Here is a 20464-nt window from a genome sequence, read left to right as displayed (position 1 = left end):
GCTTTGTTACAATGTTATCATTGTTTTTGTTATTTATTTTGTAATTTAAATACCATGCCACGGAAGGACTTATTAAACTGCTCTATAGACCTCAAGATGGCATGAATTTAGAAACATGGGAATTCTTCTGGATTATTTAAAGTGAATTAGCCCAATCAACTTCGGAGATCATGATGATAATTTTGGTGTATCACATTCCACATCAGAAATCTCCAGTAGAACGCCACAAAAAACATCGCACGCACGCGCACGCACGCACGCACGCACACGTTTTGCCGATTCAGAATAATCTATTGTGAGAGTCTTGCTACTTGAGATGCCAAATTCCTGGCTTTGGCCGAAATAGTTCAGAACACCTCACAAGTGGAGACATGGCAGAAAAGGTGACGACGTCACTTCTGAATGAACTACCATGCCATGTCTACTTAACATAAAGTGAGAAATCATAACATAAGATACAATGTGAATGAAAGGTGGGGCCCTGCAGGGAACACAATTGAATAGCAATTTACGCAGGTGACTTACATATGTCGTGCTGGTGCTCTCTTTGCAATTCAAACTTCCATACTGCACAAATGCCTTTTCCAAATCTCCATCGTAGCAGTTTGTGCGCGTATTTTTCAACATGAGATCCAGCCGCAGCAGTGTGAAGGCACATATTGCTGATTTTGTATCAGTTTTGTCAGTTGCACTTTCGTGCGAGATGAAAGACACGAACAATGCCTTACTGTCCGCTGTAACATTCGCATAATTCTCATTTTTAGACGCATTCATGTTCATTGCCAGCTGAGTACCAATTGCACCAACAAAAGCATCCTTAGCCACATCTTTTTCCCCGCAAGACAGCGGAACTTCAATATAGGATTCATAGTTGTGATGTGGCACGCAAAGACTTGACAGGTAGGTTTTTCGTTTGTTTTTATCTTCGCCATCCTTCGCCAACCTTGTGAACAAGACATATGCATGCTTGTTTTCCTGAAAGGCCAGGATGAAGTGGAACTGGTAATTCGTCTCTTTCTGGATTCTCAATTCCAAATTGTCCTTGGTTATAAATATCTTATCACCTGTGAGAGAGCGAGTGCTGATGGGTTTGAAGTCTTCTGCAAGAGGTTTCCCCGTGCCAACTAGAAGAGTCGGTTCCAGAGGGTTTGGCAAGTTCACAATCACTGCCACAGAAGGTACTTTGGGATCACTTGAGGCTACCATTAGGTTGTAAGATAGCTCCTTGTGCTGGAACACAACATCTGAGATGTTGGAAGCATTTAGCTGCATGCATGTGCCCATGAGCAAGGAGCTACACACGATGAGCCGCTCCTGTTTCGGCCAAAGTATAAGCAGCTGGTTCGAGCTATTTCTGAGGTGCACCTCACAATGGCTGCCGTACTCAGGCAAGCATTTGATGCTGTCTTTCCGAGGCCCAGTATTTCTCTCCTCATAACATTTCAGTGTAGGCGAAAGATGGTAGAGGTAGTTGACTGCTCCAACATAAACTTCCCCTGTATTAATACTGTCTACCACCATGTGGTTGAGCAGAGTTTTTGAGGTAAATATCTTCACAGCTGGCAAGTCTGCGATGGAAACCTCAAACACCAATAGGCCAAGGACAAGCAAAGCGATGAGCACCATGGCAGGATTAGGCCTAAAGACATGGGGGGGATAGGGGAGGCAGAGGAGGAGGGAGGGAGAAGAGGTCAAAAAGGACATATGTTAGAGATCAAAAGTATGGAAACATTCTTGGAATCTGCAAAAGAAAGTTTGGTTTAGGATTATACTGCTTCCGCAGAACGAGAATAGAAGTAAGAATACAGGTCATCATCAAAGGAAACAGCCCCCAAACACACCTTTAAAATGGAACATGTAGATTTTAGATTTTAATAAATAAAAACCCCCTCTTCCAAAAATATAAGTAAATAAATAAATAAACCTAAAATTCCCAATTGGCTCTGATCCCAAAATTATTTGACCAAGCTAATGTCGAGATATTATTGCATAAATGTGCAAAATATGACAAAAAAATGCATCTAGTCATATTCGTGTGGAGGCGATAGATGCACAGAGGGAAGGAAGGATGGACTGGACAGGGCCCAAAATATAAGCTCCGAGTCAAACTGAAGCCCAGTTGGGGGCAAAAAGCAGGGAATATTATGATGGAAATTATTAGGAAAGGGAAGCAAAACTCAATTATGGTTGGTTGGATAGCCAAGAGGTATGCACACTCCCCTCTGGGCTGTCTTGCATTGGTTTGAGTCTTGCCACAGCTACAAATTGTCATCTTGGTGTTCCACATGCAGGGCGAGGAATTCAATGTGTGCCATCCCCTAAATGGACGTCAAGCTGGTCAGCCCATCTGTCAGCATTAGCTGGTGGACGTTAATGATCCCTCGATGTCCTTCCTGAACAGTACACGATCACATGCTTTAAATCGATCACATGACCATTCTCCAAAGCATCTATAAAACCTTACTATTTAAACAAAGTGACAAAGCTATCCAAATTGATATGGTGTACATGGCTATGGTCGAGGCTTTTGATACAATTCCACACAAATGGCTCATTGCCAAAATTGCAGCAGATGGAGTAGGTGGCAAAGTTCTACAGTGGATCAAGAACATTATCAGATGAGTTACCAAATAAAAATGGGGAGATATTACAAGCTTTGTCACACAAGGATCAGTGCTTGGGCCATTATACTTCTTTATCTCATGCCCTCCATAAGTATTGGAACAGTGAAGCCAAATTTGTTATTATTGCTATAGACTTTAAAAATTTGGATTTGAGATCAAAAGATGAATGTGAGGCAAGAGTACAGAAGGTCAGCTTTTATTTCTTGGTATTTCTACACATACATGTTTACCCTCGCCAGAGGAGAGGGTATTGCATTTGAGTCCGTTTGTTTGTCTGTTTGTGCCGGAATTTTTCCGGCAAGTATGTTGGTTGGTCTGTCTGTCTGTCTGTCTGTCTGTGCGCAGTACTACGTCTACATCGTTGCACATAGCATCGCCATACTTTACACACATATTTGCCTTGCCCTGGAATAGACTGTGCCCAATTTTTAACTCTCTAGGCCCAAGGTCAAGCTCAAGGTCACCATAACGTGAAATCAGGGGGGTCGAGTTTTCATTTAAAATATATTTCAAACCACTATAACTCTAAAAGTACAAGAGATGTGCATGCACTTACTGTTACTGACATATAGGAAGTTGCATACGACATTTCATTTGACACCATGACCTTTGACCTAAAAAGGTCAAACTCAAGGTCAAAATTTGTTTTTTTTACTAATAACTGTCAAACCTTATCTGATTCCCTTCTAACCAACACCCCTGAAAAAAAAAAGTACATTCCGGCAAGTCCTCGGTCTCTGACCGATTTCTAGTTTGTTTGTTTGGCTGTTTGTCCGCACAGAATAAATATGATTTTCTCTGCAACCGTTGGTCCGATTGACAGGAAATCTTCACCGAAGGTACAACTCCACCTGTAGAATTTCTAAAATAATAATTACGTCATAGGTCACGTGGTTCGTCATCCATCTTGGAAAAATCGAAAAACTTTGCACCTCTATATCTCGGAAAGCACTGAATAGAAAAAAAATGAAACACGGCTCATTGTAAAGAACTCTCCATGTGGAATAAAATAAGTTAATGATGATGTCATAGGTGCCTCCATTATGATGTCATAATTCGACAAGTACAAAACTTCATCGAATCGAGATGAAATTTCTTGAGCGCCATGTCGGCATAAACTGGCGGAGAAAAAGAAAATGATGACGTCATCGGTCACGTGGTTCAGCCGCCATCTTGAAAAAACCGAAAAAAATTGCACCTCTATATCTCCGAAAATGATGAATAGAAAAAATTGAGATATGGCTCATTGTAAAGAACTCTACATGGGGAATAAAATATGTTAATGATGATATCATATGTCTCCATTATGACGTCATAATTCGACAAGTACAAAACTTCATCCGATCAAGATGAAATTTCTTGAGCATAATCTAGGAATAAATTACTTTAGAAAAAATATAATGATGACGTCATCGGTCACGTGGTTCGGCCGCCATATTTGTTTTAACACAAAAGCCTTAAAACCCACTGAAAATACATCCTGGCGAAGGTTTGCAATCTCCGATTGCTCTTTTTCTTGTTTACTATTACAGAACCAACTTAAATTCAGGCTGTAACAACAAAATGTGAAAGAGACAAGGGGTGTGAATACTTTCTGAAGACACTGTAAATGAATCATTACAATGAAAATTTGCATTCAGGAGACTGATCAGCAAATTTGTGGACACCAATGTATCACACATGGTATCGGACGAAGGAAGAATTTGAAACCTACATGAAGACACAAACCACCTCCAGACTTGGAATGAAACATAACAAATTAAATTAAACTAAAACCAGAATGTGGAGTAATGGGTAATGGGAAGCCACAGTACACAACATGGGGAATTATCAGCTCACGGAGAGTGAAGAGGAACAATATCTGAGAGGGTTAATTCAGAAGTCTCTTAAAAGCCCCTCTCAATGTGCTTCAACAGCCCAAGAAAGCCAACTGTCCTTTGTACGATACGAATAAACATTTCAGACAGAACTAAAAAAAAAAAATCATTGTAGCTGTACAATTCCCCCTATTTGTGTACACCGTGACTATTGTATGTAACCTTGGCATCCCATCTAAAGGAGGATAAAAGGGGACTGGAAATGTTCCAAATGATGGCCACATAACTCATCCCAAGAACCACCTACCATATGAAGCTACACTAAAGATTGAACCTGACACCATTGGAAACTAGGAGATGACGTTGAGACATTCTCCAAAATGAGTGCATCTTCCATCAGATAGACACTACATAAGAAGGGTTACTCTTTGAAATAGCAGAATGTGCAAGTATGAGGGGAGATTTATTGAAAATAAAAGCACTGTGCTCATCGTCGTTTGGATGTCAAGCAATACTTCTGCAGCCATCGAGAGTGGAAAAGTGGAATAAACTACCAGACAGTGCAGTCACTGCCAAATCAGTACTATCCTATAAGAAAGACCTATCAAAGCATATGGGTTAATGATGACTTATTGATGATACAAATATCCTTCTCAACCCAATCATGCATTGGTATTCTTCTTGGCCATAGGAGACCAAGACTCGGGGTGTGATACTTCAAGGTGATTACAATCCCTGCTTTTTCCAGTTATTATCCTGCTCTCACGAAGCGAAAAGCAAGGTTCGGCATTCGGTTGCGTACGTGTAGCATACGTGTGTCGACAACAACAACAGGCATTTTAAGGCCATTTTCCCTGCTGGAGCAGGGGTTAGCCTTGCGGACCCCCATGACAATCTTCTCCATTTTGCCCTATTTTCTGCATCTCCCCTTGTTAACCCCCTTGCCCGCATTTCATCTTCCACCACCTTCAGCCAAGTCTTTCTCGGTCTTCCCCGTACTCTACTTCCTTCCACATTCATTTCCATCACTCTTCTCAAACAGTCACTTTCATCTTTCCTCAACACATGACCAAACCATCTCAACCTGTTTCTTTTCACAGCATCCATCACAGGCTCTATTCCCATCATCTTTCAAAATTCATCATTTGTCTTCCTCTCTCAACGATATTCCACACATCCACCGAACCATTCGCATTTCCACCCTTCATTATGAATGAATGAATGATCGTTTTAAGGCCATTTTCCCCGCTAGAGTGGGGGTTAGCCTTGGGGGCCCCATGACAACCATGGTTCCCTGTTTTTGAGGCAATGTTTTTATGGCCGGATGCCCTTCCTGACGCCAACCCTTGGTCACGCTCTGACGATGCGCAGGGATACGGTGTACCTATCCTGAATCCGGGTACACACCGTGATCATTCATCCCAGCAAGCTGGTACTCAATTTGCCGACCTCGGAAGGATGACAGGCTGAGTCAACCCCCCCTGGCGTTAATTCAGCGATCGACCGGGATTCGAACCCAGGATCCTAGGATCCGAAGCCGGCACACTAACCGCTAAGCCAACACCAGGCTCCTTCATTGCTGCATTATTAAAAACTAGTGGGGTCACCCGTGGGAATCCCACGGGCATGGACGTGTGTGACATTTCGACATATTGAGTTAGATGCTGCACCTGTTTCACAATAACACACACACACACACACACACACACACACACACACACACACACACACACACACACACACACCTCGTTTTTTCATTTCTGTATCTCACAATTCGGTCTCTCTCTTATTCACACACACACACACACACACACACACACACACACACACACACACACACACACACACACACACACACACACACACACACACACACACACACACACACGTACACCGACACACATACACACGCAAATACACATCCACACACACACATCCACACACACATGCATATACACACCGACACATGCATATACACATACACACATATACACATACACATATGGATACACACACATACACACACACACATGGATACACACACATACACACACACACACACACATGCATACACATACACACATATTCATATACACACACACACACACACACACACACACACACACACACACACACACACACACACACACACACACACACACACACACATACACACACACACACACACACACACACACACACACACACATATACACACACACATGTACACACACATGTACACCGACACACATACACATATGCACATACACACATATACACACACATATATATATATACACATACACACATGTACACCCACACACACACATACATACACACACACACACACACAAACACATACAGACAAATGTACATCGACACACATGCACACACATACACACATATGCACACACACACACACACATATATATACATACACATACACATACACATACACACACACACACACACACACACACACACACACACACACACACACACACACACACACACACACACAGACATATATATACACATATATGCACGCGCACACACACACACACACACACACACACACACACACACACACACACACACACACACACACACACGTCCCACATTTATATATCCCACATCACACATGTATATACATGTTTAAAGTGTACATGCCCTTCCCCCCTCCCCCACCCGGCAACGCTGAGTACTTCTGCTAGTAACTAATGAAATAAAAACGAAGAAATATCTCTGGGTAATTTCCTGAAACTCGGTGAAATTCGCTGAAATTCGCTCGGTGTATCGGTGAAATATTTTATTGGGGCGGTGTATAATTGCTTCGAACGAAATATCTCTAAGCAATTTCCCGTCTGTGTTTCATGTCCATGCACACGTGAAATGGAGTTTGTTTTTGCACACGTGAAATGAACATGTGAACCTTTACTTCCGGATAATAATGTTGAATGAAATAAAAACGAAGAAATATAGTGGGGTCACCCGTGGGAATCCCACGGGCATGGATGTGTGTGACATTTCGACATATTGAGTTAGATGCTGCATTCATTTTTACAAAATGGTTACTGGCAAGTCATCAGATCCAGAAATGGTGTAATGAACACAATTTATTTATTTCACATAATATGTGACCCCTCACTCCTCTCCACCTGACACTCTCCTCTCTCCACCTGACACTCTCCTCTCTCCACCTGACACTCTCCTCTCTCCACCTGACACTCTCCTCTCTCCACCTGACACTCTCCTCTCTCCACCTGACACTCTCCACTCTCCACCTGACACTCTCCACTCTCCACCTGACACTCTCCTCTCTCCACCTGACACTCTCCTCTCTCCACCTGACACTCTCCTCTCTCCACCTGACACTCTCCTCTCTCCACCTGACACTCTCCTCTCTCCACCTAGCACTCCTCGCCTCTCCAATCGCTCCTCACTCGCCTCTCCAATCGCTCCTCACTCGCCTCTCCAATCGCTCCTCACTCGCCTCTCCAATCGCTCCTCACTCGCCTCTCCAATCGCTCCTCACTCGCCTCTCCAATCGCTCCTCACTCGCCTCTCCAATCGCTCCTCACTCGCCTCTCCAATCGCTCCTCACTCGCCTCTCCAATCGCTCCTCACTCGCCTCTCCAATCGCTCCTCACTCGCCTCTCCAATCGCTCCTCACTCGCCTCTCCAATCGCTCCTCACTCGCCTCTCCAATCGGCTTTCCCCGTCTCGTTTCTCTCGTTTTTCTCCCGTCTCATTCTTTTCCTTGCTCCAAATCGGCCCGTCTCGCCCGTCGGCCCGTCGGAATCAGAAATCGGCCCGTCTTGCTTTCTTGCTTGCGCGTAAATAAATTGTGTTCATTACACCATTTCTGGATCTGATGACTTGCCAGTAACCATTTTGTAAAAATGAATGTGCAGCATCTAACTCAATATGTCGAAATGTCACACACATCCATGCCCGTGGGATTCCCATGGGTGACCCCGCAAGTTTGCATTGACGTTCGTCGATGGACTCGTTCGCCCGTCTCATTCGCTTTCTTGCTACATCCTGTTCAAGTCTGCGTTCTTCATCGATCGTCTCATTCATTTTGGAAATAGAAGTTTCCACGCAGCGCATGAATTGTCACGATCCTCAAGAGGAAGTGTCTCGTAATCATCAAATGATAAATGGCAAGTAAATGATATTGTGGAAAATTAAAGATTTCAAATAAACCTATTTAAAGTGTATGCGCACATAACTAATAAAAAAAACGAAGAAATATCTCTCGGTAATTTCCTGAAACATATTTTACTTCCGGCTAATAATGTTGAATGAAATAAAAACGAAGAAATATATGTCGGCATCATTGTTGACGTTTTTGTGACGACTGTCATCAAACGAAAAAGTAATATATCTTAACGGAAAAGCAAAAGCGAATTTTTAATATATATCGACACGTTGCCATCGGTGTCATGTTGGGCGGTGTATGATACACCATGACGCGATTTTAAAAAATATATCTGCATTTTCCCGCGTGTGTGGAATGTTTGTGGAAAATTAAAGATTTCAAATAAACCTATTTAAAGTGTATGCGCACATAACTAATAAAAAAAACGAAGAAATATCGGTAATTTCCTGAAACATATTTTACTTCCGGCTAATAATGTTGAACGAAATAAAAACGAAGAAATATATGTCGGCATCATTGTTGACGTTTTTGTGACGACTGTCATCAAACGAAAAAGTAATATATCTTAACGGAAAAGCAAAAGCGAATTTTTAATATATATTGACACGTTGCCGTCGGTGTCATGTTGGGCGGTGTGTGATACACCATGACGCGATTTAAAAAAATATATCTCTGCATTTTCCCGCGTGTGTGGAATGTTCTCAATTATTGCTGACCCTTCAGCTGTCCAGATCAGTCTGGTCTGAAACCATCGATAAAAATGAAATCATATGGTGAGTTAGATTGGAGATAAAGGCGTGAGAGAGACTCAATGGCCTTGAAGTTGAAGTTACAGGCGTTTGAGAATTCATTTCGTTCTATAAACGGCAACTTTCATCGGATTTTCTTCCCGTTTTTTTTCAACCGAGTCTAAAACTATGTTAGCGACTGTGAAAAATGAAATGATATATCGAATTTGATTTGAAATAAAACTGGGAGAGAGCAAGACACCACGGGGCCTACAAAACAGGCCTCAAAGCTATGCGAGTTAATAAAATGGTGGATATTTGTTTATAATTATATGAAGCCACTCCCAGAATGGGTGGAGCAATGGGTGGAGCTATGGGTGGAGCTACTCTGCAAACCACACCCCAGACAGACACCCAACAGACAACAACAACAACATGCATTTTAAAGGCCATTTTCCCTGCTAGAGCGGGGGTTAGCCTTGCGGTCCCCATGACAATCTTCTCCATTTTGCCCTATTTTCTGCATCTCTCCTTGTTTACCCCCTTGCCCGCATTTCTTCTTCCACCATCTTTAGCCAAGTCTTTCTCGGTCTTCCCCGTCTTCTACTTCCTTCTACATTCATTTCCATCACTCTTCTCAACCAGTCACTTTCATCCTTCCTCAACACATGACCAAACCATCTCAACCTGTTCCTCTTCACAGCATCAATCACAGGCTCTATTCCCATCATCTTTCGCAATTCATCATTCGTCTTCCTCTCTCTCAACGATACTCCGCACATCCGTCGAACCATTCGCATTTCCACCCTTTCCAACCTTCGTTGCTGCTCTACGTTCATTACCCATGTCTCGCTCCCATAAATCATAACACTTCTCACACATGCAGCATACACCTTTCCCTTCAGCTTCAACGACACTCCCCTCATCATCAGCACGCCACTCAATTCCCAAAACTTCTTCCATGCACATCTCATGTCCCATAAATCCCATAAATCCCAACACATCCCATAAATCACAGACACCCAACAGACAGACAGACAGAATCATCTACGGCTATTATAATATAGATTAGTGTGTGTCTGCATTATTAAAATTCATTTGTTGGCAATCGTTAGTCCGATTGACACGAAAGTTTACCATAGGACCACCTCCTCCTGTAGAATATTTTTATTCAAAATTATGATGCCATATGTTACATGGTATGGGCACCATCTTGGAAAAACGTTATACCTCTGCATCTCTGAAACAGCTCAATGGAAAAAATTGAAACATGGCTCATTGTCAAGACTCCCCATGGGGAATAAGATTTGTTAATAATCATGTCATCGGTGCCTTCAATATGACGTCATAATGTGACTAGTGCAATGCTTGATCTGATCAGTATGAATTTTTTTTTATCTGAAACCGTTAGTCTGATGCACAAAATTGACCATAGTTGCGCCTCCTCCTGTAGAATTTTTTTAATGATACTAATGACGTCACAGATCACGTGGTACAGGCACTATCTTGGAAAAATAAAAAAACATTGCACCTCTATATCTCCAAAACCGCTTCATGGAATAAAATTGAAACATGGTATGTTGTCAAGTACTCCCCATGGGGAATCAGATATGATAATGGTGATGTCATTGGTGCCTTCTATATGATGACATAATTCGACAAGTACAACACTTGATCCGATCATTATGATTTTTTTTTCTCTGCAATTGTTAGTCCGATTGACAAGGTCATGTGGTATGGGCACCATCTTGGAAAAACATCACACCTCTATATCTCTGAAACTGCTTCATGGTAAAAAATGAAATGTGGCTCATTGTAAATAACTCCGCATGGGGAATAAGTGCTGTTAACGATGACGTCATTGGTGCCTTAATTATGACATCATAATTCGACATGGTGTTGGGCTAGCGGCTAGGGTGCCGGCTTAGGATCCAAGGATCCTGGGTTCGAATCTCGGTCGATTGCTGAATTAACGCCAGGGGGTTGACTCAGCCTGTCATCCTTCCGAGGTCGGCTAATTGAGTACCAGCTCACTGTTTGTCGTTAAAGGCGGCAAAAAGGGTTGGCGTCAGGAAGGGCATCCGGCCGTAAAACATTGCTTCAAAAAGGGGACCGAAAAACAACAACAACCACGATTCCCGAAAAAGGCCAACCCCCGCTTTGCGGGGAAAAAATGGCCTCTAAAGGTGGTTTTTTTTTTGGTTTTTTTTTTTTTTAATTCGACAGGGAGAACACGGTCTGATCAGTTTGAAATTTGAGCGTGATCTATGCCACAATTATATGAAAGAATATAAATTTATGATGTTATCGCTCACGTGGTCTGGCAGCCATATTGGATCAAAGAAAAAAAAAATCTTCAAAAACAGAAAATTTGGCTCGCACCAAGTTGACTGTGCAAGGTAAGTATTCCATGAATACCATCTCGTTTTGATTTGTTTTGCCATTATCTATTCATACAGTCGATCTGGGCCAAAATCTTTACATGAAAGACTTGAAAGACTAACAACTTGGACAACAGTCAGCAAAATAAAATTTATTTATTTATTGTTTTCCTTCCTTTCAAATGCTTTTCCCAAGAATACAATCACAGCTGTCCGGCATCAAAAATTTGGGTTTCTGTGCCGGGAACTGCTCATTAATCTTTTTCTTGAATCCTGGTCTTTATTTTCCTCTGCCCGACAGTTAGCAACAGATTGTACTTGTTTGCATCAGTTTGATTTTTTTCCCTTTCTTTGTGAAGGCTGAAATTGTTTTCGGAAACCTAACAGTGCATGCCTCTAACTGCTGTTAATATTTTTTGTTGGATATTATTTCTGTAAATAAATAGTGTGTATTCACATTATTAGCAAATCAGGGATGGGAAGGCAACAAACCACATTACAAAGGGTTAAATGACTGAAACAAATGACATCTAGGCACCCATAAGGTAATTTGAGCATGTTGAGTGTTTAAATTTGATGGAGTCATCACTGCATTATATGATAGATGCAAGGCAAAACAAAATGCAAAGCCCACACGCCCTTGCTCTCCCGTCGGCACACGGGACGCCCAGTTCAAATAACACTATTCCACCCCAAGAAAACCTTTTTTCATGGAGAAGCCAGCTATATTTGATGGACAACACGACATTTTAATGAACTCTTTGCATAAAATGTCAATTCATGCTGACGAGTTAAACAAGGAACCTCTAATTGTTAATAATGGCTGTCCAACTGTTTGCATAAAATGTTAAGAACACGAGGAGTGAGGAATGAGGAATGAACAAACACTGAGAGCACATTCACCTTTTGATGAGACGTCTCACATACACCACAACTAATACACATGTATGGAATCACCCAGCCATACCCAAACTAACTACTCATACTTGCATTGTCAAAAAATAACATACTTAGTGGAATAAAATAAAACAAAACCAGTTATTTTAAAGTCTGAAATTCCCTTTTGATCATTTGCATGACGCCGAAGATTTGCATTCCATGAAAAAAGCAAGTTTGACCTCGCTTTGAATCATGTACTTCAATAATTTCAAAAGTGCACAAATGGCATCTAATTACTTAATATAATCATCATTTCTATAATAAAGGATGCTTTTTTTCAAAAAATAAATATATACTCCCCATATAGCCTGGTGTTGGCTTAGCGGTTAGGGTGTCGGCTTGGGATCTTAGGATCCTGAGTTCGAATCCCGGTCGATCGCTGAATTGACGCTAGGGGGGTTGACTCAGCCTGTCATCCTTCCGAGGTCGGCAAATTGAGTACCAGCTTGCTGGGATGAATGATCCCGGTGTGTACCCCGGTTTAGAATAGGTACACCGTATCCCTGCGCATCGCAAGAGGCGACTAAGGGTGGGCGTCAGGAACGGCATCCGGCCATAAAAACATTGCCTCAAACAGGGAACCGTGATTGTCATGGGGCCCGCAAGGCTAATATAACCCCCGCTCTAGTGGGGAAAAATGGCCTTAAAACGATCATTCATTCATATTCATATAAACCATTCATCCAGCAGGTTTTAGTGTTGAAATGCAGACTTCGTAAATGATCTCATAATTGTCATTCCTTTGTAACCCAGCTGGATTGCATCACCAGACAGTTTATCACAGACACTCCAAATGTTGTACAGATCCCTGTAGTCTACTCCCACACAAAAATTGTCCCAATTCCTCATCCAAAATTAGCCACAGTTTAGAGTAAACTAAATTTGGTATTCCGTTTAACTTGGGAACCACCCAAGATGAGTTCAATGTGGTCCAGGCAAAACTCAAAATTAGATTTCCGTTCTTGTGCAGACAGCCAACAGCCATTAACTACACCCATGACGCACTGCAAGTGGGAAACTGCAAGTCAGAGCAGTTGCGAGGCTTAGGCGGCTTGTAATCAGTTTGGATGCAGCGAAAAGCAAACGACTCTTGGCTCCGTGCTCACTCACATTACTGCTGAAGTGGCATTCTAGTATGTGCAAAAACTGTGTGCAATGACTAGGATTTTTGATTGAAACCAATAAGCTCTCACAAACCACCTGGGCATGGTTGGCATTACAATTAGAGCGACTGCGCAGATGGTGGTTCCACACAACAGGTGCACATTTATTACATGCAATAGGTTAAGAGATGATATGGGGGAGGGGGGAGAGAGGTTACGCCCCCACCCAGCTCCACCCCCCCCCCCCCTCCACCCACCCACCCCCCAAAAAGGGCCGTTACAGAAATTTCGAAAAATTATCATTGTACATATTCTTGTTACCACGTATCCAGTTCATAGCAATACGACATCAAGATGAGCGAGGAAGGAAGAAAATAACAAAAGCCTTGAAAAGTATCTATTGCGTGGCCCAAGTTCCCAGCTTGGATGCTGTGAAGGTGAAGCTATTAATAGATAGTGGTTTATGCACAGAGGAAGGCTGTGAGGCTGAAGATGGCGTGGGAACGCCCTTGGCCTAACCAGTGTGGGGATATTCTCAAGCACCACCAATCTCTCTGCCAGCATGGGCCAGAGCGAGGTGTTTGCATGTGAAAAGGCACGCCGGTTCGTCCAGAAGGCACCGTGAAGGACTTAAAATAAATCCAAAATCAGCTTAACTGGAAGCGAGGCTAAAGCCATTCGTCAGGGGGAAAAAAAATGCAAAGCCTCGGAACGAGTGGCGAGATTACGACACGAGGCAGTACCGTACGTACGTAGTACCGTTACCGTACGTAGTCAAAAGGATGGTTTCCCTGGTTTGAGTTCAACAGTTTCCCTTCTCCTCCACACATCTCACCCTGAGGTGAAACGGCCGAGATGATTTCGCGGTCCGTAACTGCTTTTTGCAGTTACCAAGCTGCAACGAAGATGCACAGCAGTGCAGCAGCCTCAAGTCTTTTGTTTTGTTCCCTGGAGACGCAGCAACAACTGTGGGAGAGGTGATGAGATGCAGTGCAGAGATTAGAGCAGCAATGAAAACGCCATTAGCACAACCCAGCATCTTCGATTCAGCCCCGAAGGCCTGAGGCAAAGCTCGGGGTGTCTGACATGTCAGGATAACTCCGATCTGCCCTTGCAAATACAATATACGTGAAAGGTCTGTTTATCCCCACTTCCCAAATCAGAAAAGCATCAAATTTCATTCAGATGACAGCTTTGAAATTGCATTTTTTACGGTGACCTGGTTTCGTCTGTGCACGATGCAGATTTGGAGGGTTGGTTCAGTTGACCGGGCATGTGAGCATCACTCATTAAATTTAGAACGCAATGTATTGATGCAGATGAGGTGAGGAAAGGGGAGAAGAGTGAGGGGAGAGAGGAGGAAGAGGAATTAAACAACAACTGGCCTGTGCTGAAAGGCCATCAGCATTAATTGCCTCTTCAAATAATGGCATGCTCTGTGATGCAGTGGCCAGTGTTGCAAATAAAACCTGCAGTTTTACAATGAGATTTCACTCCACAAGGCCTCAATACTGAGGTTAGGACACATGATGCAGTGCTGCAAGCTGTTGAACATGATGCATTGCATGTACATCCCATTATGGATCGATGTAATCTATACCTATGAAAGGCAAAAATACCTCGATCTCTACATTTATCTATCCCTCCATCTATCGATCCCTCCATCTATCTATCTATCCCTCCATCTATCGATCCCTCCATCTATCTATCTATCCCTCCATCTATCGATCCCTCCATCTATCTATCTATCCCTCCATCTATCTATCGATCCCTCTATCTATCTATCTATCCCTCCATCTATCTATCTATCCCTCCATCTATCTATCTATCCCTCCATCTATCTATCTATCTATCCCTCCATCTATCTATCTATCTCTCCATCTATCTATCTACCCCTCCATCTATCTATCTATCTCTCCATCTATCTATCTATCCCTCCATCTATCTATCTATCCCTCCATCTATCTATCTATCCCTCCATCTATCTATCTATCCCTCCATCTATCTATCTATCCCTCCATCTATCTATCTATCCCTCCATCTATCTATCTATCCCTCCATCTATCTATCTATCCCTCCATCTATCTATCTATCTCTCCATCTATCTATCTATCTCTCCATCTATCTATCTATCCCTCCATCTATCTATCTATCCCTCCATCTATCTATCTATCCCTCCATCTATCTATCTATCCCTCCATCTATCTATCTATCCCTCCATCTATCTATCTATCCCTCCATCTATCTATCTATACCTCCATCTATCTATCTATACCTCCATCTATCTATCTATACCTCCATCTATCTATCTATACCTCCATCTATCTATCTATCCCTCCATCTATCTATCTATCCCTCCATCTATCTATCTGTCCCTCCATCTATCTATCTATCCCTCCATCTATCTATCAATCCCTCCATCTATCTATCGATCCCTCCATCTATCTATCGATCCCTCCATCTATCTATCTATCGATCCCTCCATCTATCAATCTATCCCTCCATCTATCAATCTATCCCTCCATCTATCAATCTATCCCTCCATCTATCAATCTATCCCTCCATCTATCAATCTATCCCCCCATCTATCAATCTATAACTCCATCTATCAATCTATCCCTCCATCTATCAATCTATCCCTCCATCTATCAATCTATCCCTCCATCTATCAATCTATCCCTCCATCTATCAATCTATCCCTCCATCTATCAATCTATCCCTCCATCTATCAATCTATAACTCCATCTATCAATCTATCCCTCCATCTATCAGTCTATCCCTCCATCTATCAATCTATCCCTCCATCTATCAATCTATCCCTCCATCTATCAATCTATCCCTCCATCTATCAATCTATCCCTCCATCTATCAATCTATCCCTCCATCTATCAATCTATCCCTCCATCTATCAATCTATCCCTCCATCTATCAATCTATCCCTCCATCTATCAATCTATCCCTCCATCTATCAATCTATCCCTCCATCTATGAATCTATCCCTCCATCTATCAATCTATCCCTCCATCTATCAATCTATCCCTCCATCTATCAATCTATCCCTCCATCTATCAATCTATCCCTCCATCTATCAATCTATCCCTCCATCTATCAATCTATCCCTCCATCTATCAATCTATCCCTCCATCTATCAATCTATCCCTCCATCTATCAATCTATCCCTCCATCTATCAATCTATCCCTCCATCTATCAATCTATCCCTCCATCTATCAATCTATCCCTCCATCTATCAATCTATCCCTCCATCTATCAATCTATCCCTCCATCTATCAATCTATCCCTCCATCTATCAATCTATCCCTCCATCTATCAATCTATCCCTCCATCTATCAATCTATCCCTCCATCTATCAATCTATCCCTCCATCTATCAATCTATCCCTCCATCTATCAATCTATCCCTCCATCTATCAATCTATCCCTCCATCTATCAATCTATCCCTCCATCTATCAATCTATCCCTCCATCTATCAATCTATCCCTCCATCTATCAATCTATCCCTCCATCTATCAATCTATCCCTCCATCTATCAATCTATCCCTCCATCTATCAATCTATCCCTCCATCTATCAATCTATCCCTCCATCTATCAATCTATCCCTCCATCTATCAATCTATCCCTCCATCTATCAATCTATCCCTCCATCTATCAATCTATCCCTCCATCTATCAATCTATCCCTCCATCTATCAATCTATCCCTCCATCTATCAATCTATCCCTCCATCTATCAATCTATCCCTCCATCTATCAATCTATCCCTCCATCTATCAATCTATCCCTCCATCTATCAATCTATCCCTCCATCTATCAATCTATCCCTCCATCTATCAATCTATCCCTCCATCTATCAATCTATCCCTCCATCTATCAATCTATCCCTCCATCTATCAATCTATCCCTCCATCTATCAATCTATCCCTCCATCTATCAATCTATCCCTCCATCTATCAATCTATCCCTCCATCTATCAATCTATCCCTCCATCTATCAATCTATCCCTCCATCTATCAATCTATCCCTCCATCTATCAATCTATCCCTCCATCTATCAATCTATCCCTCCATCTATCAATCTATCCCTCCATCTATCAATCTATCCCTCCATCTATCAATCTATCCCTCCATCTATGATTCTATCCCTCCATCTATCAATCTATCCCTCCATCTATCAATCTATCCCTCCATCTATCAATCTATCCCTCCATCTATCAATCTATCCCTCCATCTATCAATCTATCCCTCCATCTATCAATCTATCCCTCCATCTATCAATCTATCCCTCCATCTATGATTCTATCCCTCCATCTATCAATCTATCCCTCCATCTATCAATCTATCCCTCCATCTATCAATCTATCCCTCCATCTATCAATCTATCCCTCCATCTATCAATCTATCCCTCCATCTATCAATCTATCCCTCCATCTATCAATCTATCCCTCCATCTATCAATCTATCCCTCCATCTATCAATCTATCCCTCCATCTATCAATCTATCCCTCCATCTATCAATCTATCCCTCCATCTATCAATCTATCCCTCCATCTATCAATCTATCCCTCCATCTATCAATCTATCCCTCCATCTATCAATCTATCCCTCCATCTATCAATCTATCCCTCCATCTATCAATCTATCCCTCCATCTATGATTCTATCCCTCCATCTATCAATCTATCCCTCCATCTATCAATCTATCCCTCCATCTATCAATCTATCCCTCCATCTATCAATCTATCCCTCCATCTATCAATCTATCCCTCCATCTATCAATCTATCCCTCCATCTATCAATCTATCCCTCCATCTATCAATCTATCCCTCCATCTATCAATCTATCCCTCCATCTATCAATCTATCCCTCCATCTATCAATCTATCCCTCCATCTATCAATCTATCCCTCCATCTATCAATCTATCCCTCCATCTATCAATCTATCCCTCCATCTATCAATCTATCCCTCCATCTATCAATCTATCCCTCCATCTATCAATCTATCCCTCCATCTATCAATCTATCCCTCCATCTATCAATCTATCCCTCCATCTATCAATCTATCCCTCCATCTATCAATCTATCCCTCCATCTATCAATCTATCCCTCCATCTATCTATCCCTCCATCTATTTATCCCTCCATCTATTTATCCCTCCGTCTATCCCTCCGTCTATCCCTCCGTCTATCTCTCCCTCTATCTCTCCCTCTATCTCTCCATCTATCTCTATCTAGTATCTGTCTCTCTATCTATCTCTCTATCTATCTCTCTCTATCTCTATCTAGTATCTATCTCTCTATCTATCTCTCTCTCTATCTCTCCGTCTATCTCTATCTAGTATCTATCTCTCTATCTATCTCTCTATCTATCTCTCTATCTATCTATCTCTCTGTCTATCTCTATCTAGTATCTATCTCTCTATCTATCTCTCTATCTATCTCTCTATCTATCTCTCTATCTATCTCTCTCTCTCTCTATCTATCTCTCTATCTATCTCTCTATCTCTCTCTCTGTCTCTCCGTCTATCTCTATCTAGTATCTATCTCTCTATCTATCTCTCCGTCTATCTCTATCTAGTATCTATCTCTCTATCTATCTCTCTATCTATCTCTCTCTCTCTCTATCTCTCTCTCTATCTCTATCTCTCTCTCTATCTCTCCGTCTATCTCTATCTAGTATCTATCTCTCTATCTCTCTCTCTCTCTCTCTCTATCTCTCCGTCTATCTCTATCTAGTATCTATCTCTCTATCTATCTCTCTCTCTATCTATCTCTCTATCCATCCATCCATCTTTGTATGTTCTATGCACGGTGGCCACATCTTTTAAGTTACAAATTCCAAACTCAGGGTACAAATACAAATTTGTGTGGGGGTGACATCGGCTATGTTGCCGCGGCCTCACGTGAGGTGGGGTGTGGGGGGGGGGGGGGGCGGGGAGGGCATAATTCTCTATGTAAATGTGTACGGTGTAGCACCACCTGGTGATTGTGACAGAGGGTATTACAATTTGCTTTTTTTACCTGGGCAACACTGAGGTTAAAGCACTCGACGCATGGGCCTCCTTCCTGACCGCCCCCCCCCCTCTTCTTCCCCTTCACCAACCCCTCCCTCCCCCTTCTCCCCTTCCCCAACCCTCTCCCCTCCTGGGAAACGCCGGGTACTTCAGCTAGTCAATAATATATGATACAGTATGGCATATTGAAACAAAAGCCAGTGCAATGCTTTTTCTTCCAGTAATACCTTGAAGTTAAACTTCCAAAATCCAGGCTGAGCGTACACCTCAACTCTTGTTAATTACTTCTCCTCGATGTGAAACCACCTTCCAGAGGCTGTTCTATCCCACCCTTCCTTCCAGGACGTAAAGCAGGAAGTATGCAAACACCATGTGTGATTGATCTCACCACCCCACCCAACCCTTCCCCCCCTCACCCCCACCCCCCCTCCCTGTCGAGCGCAAACCCTCACACTTGCAGGTTTACTGGTTCCCCATTAATTCCTTTGTTCTCTCTATCCAATTGTCGCAGTCTGATCTCCCATGTTAACACTGACATGTCGAGCAAAATTACTCTCCAGATATATGCTAAAGTTTATACAGTGTCGTTCAGATACGGAGGCTTAGAAGTGAGGTAGTACGTCAAAAGTGCGGCCCCACCAATCGACAATGAAGAGCATTATGGGAAACAGCTGTACCAAC

The 20464-nt window shown here is 42.4% G+C and overlaps 1 protein-coding gene across 7 annotated transcripts in view; it reads right to left on the bottom strand.

The window, feature by feature from the left end:
• LOC137439651 (plexin-B1) overlaps nt 1–20464 on the bottom strand; it is a 275900-nt gene that overhangs the window by 134513 nt on the left and 120923 nt on the right. For 3 of the 7 annotated variants that reach the window (XM_068135623.2, XM_078768386.1, XM_078768391.1), the window contains exons 2-3: nt 14510–14723; nt 526–1639 (exon numbers count right to left, since the gene is read on the bottom strand). In XM_068135623.2, the coding sequence (XP_067991724.2) occupies nt 526–1626 (1101 nt within the window). In that variant the 5' untranslated portion in view covers nt 1627–1639; nt 14510–14723. Of the gene's footprint in view, nt 1–525; nt 1640–14509; nt 14726–20464 lie in introns of those variants that run through there. The other 4 variants (XM_078768394.1, XM_068135639.2, XM_078768377.1 and 1 more) reach the window with 3 other exon arrangements.

This window comes from Myxine glutinosa, chromosome 1 (genome assembly GCF_964187855.1).
Source record: "Myxine glutinosa chromosome 1, kmMyxGlut1.1, whole genome shotgun sequence".
Taxonomy (NCBI): Eukaryota; Metazoa; Chordata; class Myxini; order Myxiniformes; family Myxinidae; genus Myxine; species Myxine glutinosa.
Note: the sequence above shows the minus strand (reverse complement) of the source record. Positions and strands in the feature narration are given on the sequence as shown.